Source organism: Salvelinus namaycush, chromosome 15 (assembly GCF_016432855.1).
Source record: "Salvelinus namaycush isolate Seneca chromosome 15, SaNama_1.0, whole genome shotgun sequence".
In the NCBI taxonomy this organism is placed as follows: Eukaryota; Metazoa; Chordata; class Actinopteri; order Salmoniformes; family Salmonidae; genus Salvelinus; species Salvelinus namaycush.
The window spans coordinates 12,872,806-12,885,721 of NC_052321.1; the positions used below are offsets into that span (position 1 = coordinate 12,872,806).

General features: G+C 43.5%; 1 protein-coding gene across 1 annotated transcript in view; it reads left to right on the top strand.

The window, feature by feature from the left end:
• LOC120059768 (ALK tyrosine kinase receptor-like) overlaps window positions 1–12,916 on the top strand; it is a 120,240-nt gene that overhangs the window by 104,405 nt on the left and 2,919 nt on the right. The window contains exons 18-33 of the mRNA XM_039008821.1: window positions 47–203; window positions 666–848; window positions 1,488–1,586; window positions 2,204–2,356; window positions 2,612–2,776; window positions 3,789–3,799; window positions 4,501–4,675; window positions 4,896–5,082; window positions 5,195–5,285; window positions 9,248–9,312; window positions 10,072–10,201; window positions 10,342–10,439; window positions 10,533–10,625; window positions 10,872–10,973; window positions 12,515–12,649; window positions 12,792–12,882. Of these exons, the coding sequence (XP_038864749.1) occupies window positions 47–203; window positions 666–848; window positions 1,488–1,586; window positions 2,204–2,356; window positions 2,612–2,776; window positions 3,789–3,799; window positions 4,501–4,675; window positions 4,896–5,082; window positions 5,195–5,285; window positions 9,248–9,312; window positions 10,072–10,201; window positions 10,342–10,439; window positions 10,533–10,625; window positions 10,872–10,973; window positions 12,515–12,649; window positions 12,792–12,882 (1,935 nt within the window). The remainder of the gene's footprint in view (window positions 1–46; window positions 204–665; window positions 849–1,487; window positions 1,587–2,203; window positions 2,357–2,611; window positions 2,777–3,788; window positions 3,800–4,500; window positions 4,676–4,895; window positions 5,083–5,194; window positions 5,286–9,247; window positions 9,313–10,071; window positions 10,202–10,341; window positions 10,440–10,532; window positions 10,626–10,871; window positions 10,974–12,514; window positions 12,650–12,791; window positions 12,883–12,916) is intronic.

Consider the following 12,916-nt stretch of genomic DNA (forward strand, 5'->3'; position numbering starts at 1 on the left):
TTGGACCTTTTAAGCTGCTATTGTGTTTGACTGTGACCCCTGCCAGATGGAGGGTGGGGTGCTGGTGCCTCTACTGATTGCGGCTGGTGGTGGAGGGAAGGCCTACCTGGAGGACCCAGAGAGCAGCCTGAATCAGATCCCTCTGGAGCAGTATGAGAACGACACAGTGGCCTCCAGCTCCAATGGCAAGACTGGAGCAGCAGGTTGGTTGGGTTTCCACCCTCACTTCACCCCCTCCACTTTTCCCTTCCCTCTGAGATTCACTTCACAGAGCTAGCTATCTGCTCCTTGAAAACACGTGGCTTTCATTTCTCTGACTGCTAAAGCTCCTACTTGAGCGTCTTCAGTAGAAGGTGTCAGAGAAAGGGCAGGAGTGCATGTGTTTGTATCAAGAAGCTGGCCCTGACCCCTGGTTATCCTATGGGTCTGCTTATAATCTTGGTTGCAGCCTTTTGACTTATGCAACCATTGAAAAGGAAGAAAAGACATAGTGTATATGGCAGTACTGTATTAATGTACTTGGAAAAGACTCATGGAACATTCCCTGTAAATCCTCCTTGACCAGCAAGTTCTTATGGAGCATTTATCGACACATCTTATGCAAACATCAATGGAAGAAGTGTTTAGAGAGAGTGATGGCTAAATGAGGTGTGTGTGTGCTTCAGGGGGAGGTGGAGGCTGGAAGGACTCCTCCAGCCACCTGTGGGCAGGGAAGTCTCTCCTGGAGGGAGCAGAGGGGGGTTCTTCCTGCCCCCAAGCCTTATCCAAACTGTCCTGGGCCACCTTCGGAGGGTTTGGAGGGGGAGGGGGAGCCTGCACTGCTGGAGGAGGAGGAGGCGGATACAGAGGTAATCTAACACACACTCATAATAATATTTACTGCTTTCCTATGTGCCATACTGTACTGCTAGGGGTGTTATTATTGGATTTAAGATCCTCCCTCTGTAGCCTCCAGCTCTTTTCTAGCTGTGATGAATCTGACAAATACATTTATGCTGGAGAATTTCCATTGGCCCCAAGGAAAGGGGAAGGCTGATAACATTCCCTGCTTTTCTGCCTTTATCTGGTATGATTTACTAATCATGGATTGGTGACAGAATAAACATCCCTCTCTGAATGTTGTGATATTATGAGACAGGTTGAACTCATACTGAGATCATGAAAGACCCTGCTTTTTGTTTTGTCTGGGGAAGAAAGTTCTACTTAATTGACTGATAAGATTGGAGGTCCTTTAGCTCCTCTGAAAAACATGGCACACACTGAGAGGAGATATGTACAGACTGATAAAAATTTGATTTCTTTCAACATTGTTAACATACCACACATACTCCCTCTACCCAGACCGTCTTTGATCAAAATAAAGATTTATAATGTGAGCATATGTTATGCAAGCAATAATATACCATTGTTATTATTAACTCAAACATAGACTTTTACAATCTCTCTGCATTCACTTATCTTTGATATCGTGTTTCATCTAAATCAAGGTGGCGATGCTGCGCTGATTGATGACATCACAGCGGGTGGTCAGGATGGCATCTCCTTTGTTAATCCCATGGGGGAAATATTTCTCCATCCGCTGGCAGGTAAGGATTTCTCCTCCTTCATCAGTGTCACTGGGGGCCAGAAGAGAGGGGGGGGGGAGAGCAGAGAGCGAGCCCAGGCCGTAACACAGAGGTCTGTGTGTCTCTACCACCTGATTCTGATTCAGTGGGAGAAGAAGGGATGGGCTCCTCATCCCTCAGACACTAGTTAACTAATTCAGGGCCTCACGCATCCTGTTGATCCTGGCGCCATGCAACCTTCTCTTTTTTCAATGATGTAGAGGAACAGACAGCCCCTCAATTCTTTACGGCACGACAATGTCATTTGAGTCCAATGCATGTGCTGCCAATGCAGGACAGAATACAAAGCAGTCCTCTGTGTAGTGACAGACATGAAAAAGACACAAACTAAAACAGATCAACTGACCCATGGCCATGCAGTACCGACTTTACAGTGAAACCACGATTTGTTTTCGTTGACCATAGTTAAGAATTAAAGTCCAGTGTTTGACAACGTTATGAAGAAGAGAAAGAACACTGATTGCGAAACAGCTTATCTTTTTAGCCATAGATATGGCTAAGTTGACCAGTGCTTCTGCTACAGCATTCTTCTTGTGAGATTCATGTGGTGAACTTCCCATGTCATCCTCCCCACTCAGCCATGGAGAGCCATGGAGAATGTGAGATCAAGGTGCAGCTTAGCTGCGGTCACTGCCAGACCCAGAGCTGCAAATGGGACGAGGACACTCAACTCATCATTTGCCTCTGTCACAACGAGGAGGTGCTGGCCAGTGACAACGTCACCTGCACAGGTAACAGTCAAGTAAAAACCCTCATTTACGAGAAGTGGTTTGGGATCATATAAGCTCAATTTAAAATTCTGTCCTTGAGAATTTCACAGATCTACCACTGTGTTTCTCTTGAAATGGTACACTCATAAAAGGAGAGAAATTGAGAAATGGAATGGAAGGAACTACCTCTCGAGTAATCACATTGTCTTTGATGCATTGTTATGATCTGAGTGGTTCTCCATCTTTCCCTGTTAACCCTGACCTCTGACCCCCCAGCAGCCCATCAGGGCCTCGCTCCAGAAGGCCAGCTGTCCTTGTCCCTCATCCTAGCTGTGGTGGCAACCATTGTGGTGACGGTCATCGTCCTGACCTGCGCCAGCCTCACCCTCAGTAAGAGACTCTTCCAATTCTGTGTTGATTCTGTGCCCTCCACCTTTCACCGTCTGTGAGCTGTAAGTTTCTTTACATGCCAACGATACTGTATTTAACTTTCTGACAATGAAAGCATCATGAAAAGGCAGGAGCTTGGCATTTTAAACCAAGCTGTGGTTTAATGTATTCTCTTTGAGGGAAATGTGACGTTGGATGTGAGTGAATGGTGGAAGTCCATGATTCAACACTGCATTTAACAGTCAGGAAGATACTTGTAGAAAATAGTACAAAAGGTGGCCTTTTAGGAATTGTTGCTTATAATCCTCTTTTGGGAAATCCACATTGACAAAAATGGGTTTGTCTTGTCAGCCCTTGGGCATTATATTTCTTCCAGATATCAAGCCTGGTAGAGACAAAACTGATTTGAACTGTGATACACATACTTTAGGAGGGGCTGAAGGGATTACTGTCTAGCCACCTTTCACTCTTGCACTTTACTTCCACAAAATCTAAGATGTTTCTAACAGAGTGAAGGGGTTGGCTAAGTATTCATTTAGTTGTCTGGCACATTGGGATTGATGGTCCCAAGTATGTGCAATAACATACATATACTGTTTATCTAGTCATGCTTAAAAGTGCACATTGGACAAATCTCCACACCAGTAACAATTCTTACCCTCTATACTTGTTTTATAATCACATGGGTTTATTTTAATTCAAGGTGAAACATGGTTTAATCGCTTAATGCTAATGATTGCACAATAAGCCTGCTAAAAGGAATAATTAGGGAAATGACTGCTATTAACTTTAAAATTGTACCTATGATTATTCTACTTTGGAAACATTGAGGAGTGAAAGAAAGAATAATAATCTATTATACTAATATTAGTGTCTAACCTCGTCTTGCCAATGAGCGATCAATGATTAATATCATAATGAATGCTGCTACTGTGTTATATGTGTACTTTATGTGTGCTCATGCTCCAAAAATGGACTGATTGTCTTATTCATTTTTGGGACAGAAATGTTTGACAGTGAGGATTATTTTAAGTTCCTCTTTGACTGTTCCCTTTTTGACGAGCGTGTGCTGCGGTAAGAGGGGAGGGTGATTCTGGCAGTGTAGGACTCTTACTTTCCTGCCAGTGCTGATTAAGGAGTGTCTAACCATGGAGTGTCTTACCATGACAGAATGTCAACATCTATTCCACATTGGTTCAACCAGTGTGTGCCCAGTGGGATGGTATAATTTTTTCTTGATGATGTCAGACAAACTGATATCACCAAATATCAACATTCCCTCTATGTCGGTATGAGATCCTCATATTTAGAGTTTGACTTGTGCACTAACTGTAACACACTGTGCTATGACTGAAGTGTAACTGTACTTTTTTCCAATGCTAAATAATTAAAACCTGTCATTAACACAAAGCTTCACTGTGGAGTGAAAGTCCCTTTGCGTAAGACCACAGAACTTTCCCATAAGCCTCAGAGGAAGTGATATCAGAGCTGCTTCCTGTCTCTAGCACTGTCAATTCAAAAGGCATACTGTACAGTATCAATATATAGTTTCTCTATATCCTAACACACAACATGCATAACACACACAACATACACACACTCAACTCAACACAACACACACACAACACAATACAACACACACCCAACTCAACCCAAAAGCCAGATGGTCAAGCAGCCCCACTGTGGCCCATGGTGAGGGCCCATCCAGGTAGAGACAGACCTCAGACAGTTAACATTGTCTCTTCACCTGAGCTCTCCCCCAAGTAGGTTGGTAGTCTGTCCACGGCCCCCCCACTCCTCCCCCCCGAGCGTCGCGTCTGTCTGCACCTGCAGCTCGACGTCACGGCAGAGGGCACCTCTCACCACCACGCATCGCCCCCCAGGGCCCCCACCCAGCCCCCCAGGCAGACTACCAACCTGCATCGGGGCCGCGGGCCGCCTCCACGGAGGGTGAGTCCTCGGTCCTCAACTCACAGACTCACAGCTAGTCACTGACTGGACCAGGGCCAGAGGTCAGAGGCCAGAGGTTAGAGGACAGACAGACATTAGGGTAGTGTCTGATGCAGGGATAGTGTGTTATGTCTCTGATAGGTACAGTATAGCAACAGTTTGAAGCCGAGAACTGTATGACAGTAACCAACACTGTCTTCCTGGTCTCTCTCTCCTACAGTATACTACCGTAAGAAGAACCAGCTGCACGCAGTTAGGCTGCGTCTCCAGAGCCCAGAATACAAGCTGAGTAAGATCCGGTCATCCACCATCATGACAGATTACAACCCAAACTACTGCTTTGCTGGCAAGGCTGCTTCGCTGAGTGAGCTGAATGAAGTACCACGCAAGAACATCACCCTCCTCAGGTAGTCCACACACACAGTACAGCTGACTGAGCACAGAACTATAAGCTACAACGTGCATTACATGATGGACTGAAGCTCTTTGTCACCTGTCTGGCTTGGTGTGTGTTTGCAGGGCATTGGGCCATGGAGCATTTGGGGAGGTGTATGAAGGCCAGGTTCTGGGGATGAATGGAGAGAACACAGCCATGCAAGTGGCCATAAAGGTCAGTTCCCTCTTCTTTCGGCTCCATAGCTCCTCCATGACTAAGAATATATCAGCACAGAACAGTTGAAATTATATAATTCCTCTTGGGCATTGCATATGCATGAATAGCCAAAAACAAAGAGTAGAAGATGATGTTTACAGTTTTTCCAAGTTAACACACGTTTGCTGAAACTACATCTCATGTACTCAAAATTCTAAGCACAAAACACAAAACAGTTAGCCAATTTCCCCAAACCCCACAGACATCTTGCAAAATGAAACACATCAATCAAAATCATGTACTCCCTGCTCAAAATTAAACTCTGCATACAAATGAGACACACACACAAATCAAATGAATAAAACTTAGTGACAACCGAGATCACACCAATGTGACAAATTCAAAACACTACTATCAGAACCTATTTCAGTGTAAAGACTAAGATTTTGTTGTTATACTGTATATTGTTTGTGTGTACTCAAACAAGAAAGGAACACAAATGCAAAAAATTGTTTTATATTTCAACATGACTCAATACATGTCAAACAGCATACTGTAAGCACACATACAGTTGAAGTCGGGAAGTTTACATATACCTGAGCCAAATACATTTAAACTCAGTTTTTCACAATTCCTGACATTTAATCCTAGTAAAAAATTCCTGTTTTAGGTCAGTTAGGATCACCACTTTATTTTAAGAATGTGACATGTCAGAATAATAGTAGAGATTATTTATTTCAGTTTTTATTTCTTTCATCACATTCCCAGTGGGTCAGAAGTTACAGTTTTTTCCAACTGCTTACACACGTTTTCAAAACTGTCTCCTTTTTTCAAAACTCTACACACAATTCCCAAAACTGCACACACAAAATGCAAAATGCCTCACATCTTCAAAATGTAACACTGCATTCAAAATGCCATAAACACATGTCAGAATGAAGCATTTGCATCAAATGGCAAACACTGCTTTCATAATAGTACATTTTTGGATATACCATGTAAACACTGTTGTTCTAAATCTAAAGCTCTTTCATAGGCTTATATCTACATTTCAATACAATGTTCTACAGTGAAAGTAATCTGCTGAGAGAAATACATCCACAGATACACCTCCAATTGACTCAAATGATGTCAACTAGCCTATCAGAAGCTTCTAAAGCCATGACATAATTTTCTGGAATTTTCCAAGCTGTTTAAAGGCACAGTCAATTTAGTGTATGTCAACTTCTGACCCACTGGAATTGTGATACAGTGAATTATAAGTGAAATAATCTGTCTGTAAACAATTGTTGGACAAATTACTTGTGTCATGCACAAAGTAGATGTCCTAACCGACTTGCCAAAACTATAGTTTGCTAACAAGACATTTGTGGAGTGGTTGAAAAACTAGTTTTAATGACTCCAACCTAAATGTATGTAAACTTCCGACTGCAACTGTACAGTAAAAATGCAAACATACAGTAAATATATTTTTGCATATGCAAAGGAATAAAAATAGGCCTATTTGTACTGCTGTACTGTATGTTAGCTCAATTGTACGAAATAGATAAAGAAACCGTCAAAATACAGTCAAATCTAAATCATAAGTCAAGAAACAAATACTCCATTGCGGAAACAAAATCAGTCATATATGTTGTTTTTGTCCGGGCACAGATTTTCATCAACATCACAGGCGATATTCACCTTGGTCAGACAGCGGAGAAATATCTTCTGGCATGACGCATCCACCCCTGAAAAGACTGGAATGTCACCATATGCCTCCTCCATTGCCTGGATTACGGCCATACGTTCATGGGGTTTGCGATCATACACCTTCCACCCCCATGCTGAAAACAACTCCTCAATAGGGTTGAGAAATAGAGAATTGTAAACCAGGGATGGTCATGGAAGCAGTTGCGGACCTGAGCAGCCTGATGGAAACTCACGTTGTCCCAAATTAGAACATTTGCTGTTCAGGATCGCCTGGGCTTCTCTGCTCTGGCTAAAAAAGACTGATGTGTACGGTGTTCAGAAATTAAGGAAATGAGCAGTGCTGTATGGTCCAAGGGTGGCATAACGGTGGAGGACCCCACTGTGGCGCATAGCTACGCATATGGTGATATTTCCCCCACGCTGGCCAGGTACCTCAATGATGGCACGTTGACCGAGGATGTTCCTTCCTCTCCTCCTCGTCTTTGCTAAATTGAATCCAGCCTCATCTATGAATATGAGTTCCTGGGGGATGGGACTTGCATCCAACTCCATGATTCTCTGAAATGACAGTAAAGTTCACTGGCAACATCAATGAGTCTCTAATGTTTCAAGAGTGTAATACTACTTGCACATATTCATACCGTTTATCCTTCACTCTTTGGGAATTCCTTTCAAATGGGACTCTGTAGATTTGCTTCATCCAGAGATGGTGTTTCTTAATATGGTTGATAAACTCACTCTGATATTGAAGATGGCAGGGTTTTCAATCATCTGTTGTTGGATTTCCCGCAGTCTTATGGCATTATTTTCAACTACCATTTGCACAATGGCAGCCTCCTGTTTGTCTGTAAATAGATACGTTCTACCACCACGTACGTGGTGGTCGTCTTTTAGTTCTACAAAAACAAAATAGCATGTAGTACAGTAAACACTACAGTAATACAGTATACAAGATAAACATGTTGCAAAGCAATATAGCTCCCAATTTCATACAGTAATACATGAAACATTTACTTGTTTCGCCTTTGTAAAGTTCTAAATAAACAGAGAAAAACTCACGGATGCTTAGTAAAGCTCAAACGAAGTTTATTCACCCACTGGGTCATACAGCTGCATAAGACAAATAACATATTCCTCCACCTCTATCTCTACCTCTACCTCCACCTCCACCTCCACCTCTACCTCTACCTCTACCTCTACCTCTACCCCCACCTCAACCTCTACCTCTACCCCCACCTCTACCTCTACCTCTACCCCCACCTCAACCTCTACCTCCACCTCTCTCTACCAAGTTTGCTTCCATTGTTCTCCAAACACAGGAGTTCTCACCTGTGGGCTTTTTATCCATACCAAAGGTCTGATTGCAAAGTGAACATTTATGCAATTAGTGTTTGCACATGTGAAGAGAGAAGGTGATCAATTGGTAATTGAGCTTAGCTTGTTGAACTGAGTTGCTTTTCATTTGCACACAAGATATTTTAGTTGTGAAGGTTGTGCCAAAGGTAGAGAATTGTGTGTTGTGTTTTGCCAAATGTTTGTTACAAAATTGCAGTCTGAGTGTAAAGCAAAACATGTGCCAGTAGTATTGCAGATGTGGTGTCTGGCACAATGACCCAAACCTGTAAATTAGTTACAGGTTTGGGTCATTGTGCCTGATGGGCCAGTTTTAGTGTGTAAACAATTGGGAAAAACTGTAATATTGATAACCTTTTGACTAAAATGCTAAGAGTAACTAAGAGTGTTCCTCCTCTATGGCAGTTTCCCTCTGCATTTCCTTCATTATGTGTACTGCTGGTCTGGTGTATTTACACCTGCCTTAAGAAAGGCTCTAGCTCTGTGTTGTAAGTAACAGTGACGTACAGACCTATAACCTAACAAAGGAGATCATGCTGGTGACCTTTCAAAAGACTCCAACACTGATCTAAAGGCCCTTCTGTGTTTCGCTCTGACACGACATGTCCGTTTGTATCACTTCTGCTTGGAAAAATGCAGGATGCAACTCAAACAATGACTGATTACATTATAATCTAATAGTAGTTTAAAATGTAACATCATTGCATCATACATACTGTAGACATTAACATTGTACAGAACACAATTCATTTCTTTAGTCATTCTGCTGCATATATTAATTAATAGATTTCTCTAGAAAAATCTGCTATGAAAATCAACTGTAATTTCCTTGGGTGAATCAGCTGATGAGTGCATGCCATGGGGTGTCTCGCTCTCTGCATGTGTTCTGTTCTGAATAGGGCCTGACTGCCTGTTATTACCTTTCTGCTCCACAGACTCTTCCGGAGATCTGCTCCGAACAGGACGAAATGGATTTCCTGATGGAGGCGCTGATTATGAGGTGGACTAGGCTGGAACACACAGGGCCTCATCCACTTCCTCTCTCTCTCTCACACTCTCTCTCGCTTTCTCTCTCTCTCTCTCTCTCTCTCTCTCTCTCTCTCTCTCTCTCACTCACTCACTCACTCACTCACTCACTCACTCACTCACTCACTCACTCACTCACTCACTCACTCACTCACTCACTCACTCACTCACTCACTCACTCACTCACTCACACACAGAGTAACGTATGAGGGAGGCAGATGACACCCAGACACTGTCATACCATCACTTAGCGCTTGGCAGTCTAATCTGCTGCCATGTTTTGTGACTCTCCTCATTCACTGCTTATTTTGGTAAACAGCTCCCCAGCTGTTGTTTATCATAGAGAGTCAGGTAATTCATCGCCGTTGAGGTAACAGCAGCTGGTTGCCAGAAGAAATCTGTCTCGCCTCCAAATGGAGCTCTGCTGAAACCATTAAAAAGCATCTCTGTCGGGCAGACACTGTCCGTCTAAGGCAGGCACAACAGAGTATATAATGAGTAGCCTGGGGTAAATTGGGCCCTGGAGTGTTTCCTGGTGATTTAATAATACTAGACACAGCCTAGACATAAACACAGACACATTCATTAATATGTTGATGCCACCACACCACACCACACACAACTTGTAAAAAACAGTCCTGTACCCTAAAGCCATTACAGCTGGTGTCTGGCCAACTCTCCTAGCCTGAGGTACAGAAGTGTGTTCACCACCGCTGTTCTTGTGTGTCCACAGTAAGTTCAGCCACCAGAACATAGTGCGCTGCATCGGGGTGAGTCTGCAGATCCTGCCCCGCTGCATCCTCCTGGAGCTGATGACTGGAGGCGATATGAAGAGCTTCCTGAGACAGAACCGACCCAAAACGGTCAGTAGCTTCCTGAGACAGAACCGACCCAAAACGGTCAGTAGCAGAGTGCCTCTCAGCTGCCTGAAGTGTTCAACAGCCCTATGGGTCTGTAGCTGTATGTCAGTAGTAATGGTTTTGTGTGTGTGGTGTTTTTTCAGAGTCAGAGCTCCTCCCTCACCATGCTGGAGCTGCTACACGTGGCCAGAGACATCGCCTTCGGCTGCCGTTACCTAGAGGAGAACCACTTCATCCACAGGTTACCATGTCCTCCTACCAAACCATTAACCTTTTGTATACAGTATTCATACTACATAAAGAGGTATTCAATGTTGTTTGTTGTGTGTTTCAGAGATATAGCTGCCAGGAATTGTTTGCTGACCTGCCCTGGACCAGACCGAGTGGCTAAGATAGGAGACTTTGGAATGGCGCGTGATATATACAGGTATACTTAACCACCAGTTCTCTCTGTCCCAATACCATGCTGCTTGTTGCTTCAGTTCAGCATCCCCCAAACAGGATCTTAACACCTTGTGATGTTTCATTTCTCCATTCTGTGTTTTTCCCAGCTGATATCTCAACGTATCTGTTGGATCAGTCTAGTCTCCACGCAGTGAAGACTTGAGAGTACTATTCCCATTGAGTTATAGAGGAGTTTCAGACACTAACCATGACTCATTCTCCTCCACAGGGCCAGCTACTACAGAAAGGGTGGCCGTGCCATGCTGCCCGTCAAGTGGATGCCCCCAGAGGCCTTCATGGAGGGCATCTTCACCTGCAAGACTGACACCTGGTAACCTATTCACTCTATTACATGATGTATCCAAACTGTAGTTGAATGACTAGTAGCAGTACATACAGTGCCTTCAGAAAGTATTCATACCCCTTGACGTATTCCATATTTTGTTGTGTTACAGACAGAATTTGTTTCTCAGCCATATACACACAATGACAGTGAAAACAGGTTTTTAGACATTTTTGCTAATTTATTGAAAATGAAATACAGAAATATCTCATTGACATAAGTATTAACACCCATTTGCAATGACACTCCAAATTGATCTCAGGTGCATCCCGTTTCCTGTGGCCAACTCAATTGTTTGGACATAATTTAGAAAGAAACACACCTGTCTATATAAGGTCCCACAGTTGACAATGCATGTCAGGAGCAGAAACTATACCATGAAGTCCAAGGAACTGTCTGTAGATCTCAGAGATAGAATTGTGATGAGACATATATCTGGGAAAGGGTATAAAACAATGTCTATAGTGTTGAAAGTTTCCAAGAGAAGAGTGGTCTCCATCATTGGGAAATGGAAAAAATATGGAACTACCCAGACTCTGCCTAGAACTGGCTGTCCGACCAAACTGAGCAACCGGGCAAGAAGGACCTTGGTCATGGAGATGACCAAGAACCTAATGACCACTATGACAGAACTACAGAGTTCATTGACTGAGATGAGAGAACCTGCCAGAAGGACAACAGTCTCTACAGCACTTCGCCAATCTGGGCTTTATGGGAGACTGGCTAGACGGAAGCCACTCCTGAGAAATATGCACATGACAGCACGCCTGGAGTTTGCAAAAAGGCACATGAAAGACTCTGAGAGCGTAAGGCAAAAGATTCTGGGGTCTGATGAGACAAAAATTGAACTCTTTGGCCTGAATGCAAATCGCTTTGTCTGGCGAAAACAAGGCACGGCTTATTACCGGTCTAACACCGTCCCTACCGTGAAGCATGGGGGTGGCAGCATCATGCTATGGGGATGCTTTTCAGAGGCAGGGACCGGGAGACTGGTAAGGATAGAGGGAACAATGCATGGAGACAAATACAGGCAAATACAGAGTGAAAACGATGATTTAGGTTCCATCAGGATAATGACCCCAAGCATACATCCAAAGCAACACTGGAATGGCTTCAGAACAAGAATGTGAAAGACCTTGAGTGGCTCAGCCAAAGGCCAGACTTCAATGCCATTGAAAATCTGTGAAAGACTCCCCGCTCCCTTCAAAAAAATCCCGAAATCCAGATGTGCAAAGCTGATACAGACATACCCAAGACGACTCAAAGTTGTAATTGCCGCCAAAGGTGCTTCTACAAAGTATTGACTCGGGGTGTGAATACTTATATAAATGAGATATTTCTGTATTTCATTTTCAATAGATTTGGAAAAATGTCTAAAAATATGTTTTCACTTTGTCATTATGGGTAATCCATATTTTATTCAGGCTGTAACATAACAATATGTGTAATAAGTCGAGGGGTGTCTACTTTCTGAAGCAGCTGATTTCTCATATCTACTCTTTTATCTGACCTCTGCTCTCCCTCTGCAGGTCGTTTGGTGTACTGCTCTGGGAGATTTTCTCTCTAGGCTACATGCCTTATCCCTGCAAAACCAACCAGGAGGTTCTGGAGTTTGTGACAAGTGGGGGGAGGATGGACCCCCCTAAGAGCTGTCCCGGGCCTGTGTGAGTAGATCAGATTGAGCTGATGGAGAGTTAACTCTCTTGACGGGAGTTTATAATGCATTTAGGTCCGTTGCAAGGCCAATATGCAGTTTTAGACTTAAATCCATGATTCAGTTTGCTTTTCTCCAACTCTCTTCTGTAGGTACAGGATCATGACTCAGTGCTGGCAGCACTGCCCTGAACACAGACCCAATTTCTCCACCATTCTGGAGAGGATCAACTACTGCACTCAGGTACTGACCCACTCGCAGCCAGGGATGCATTTTC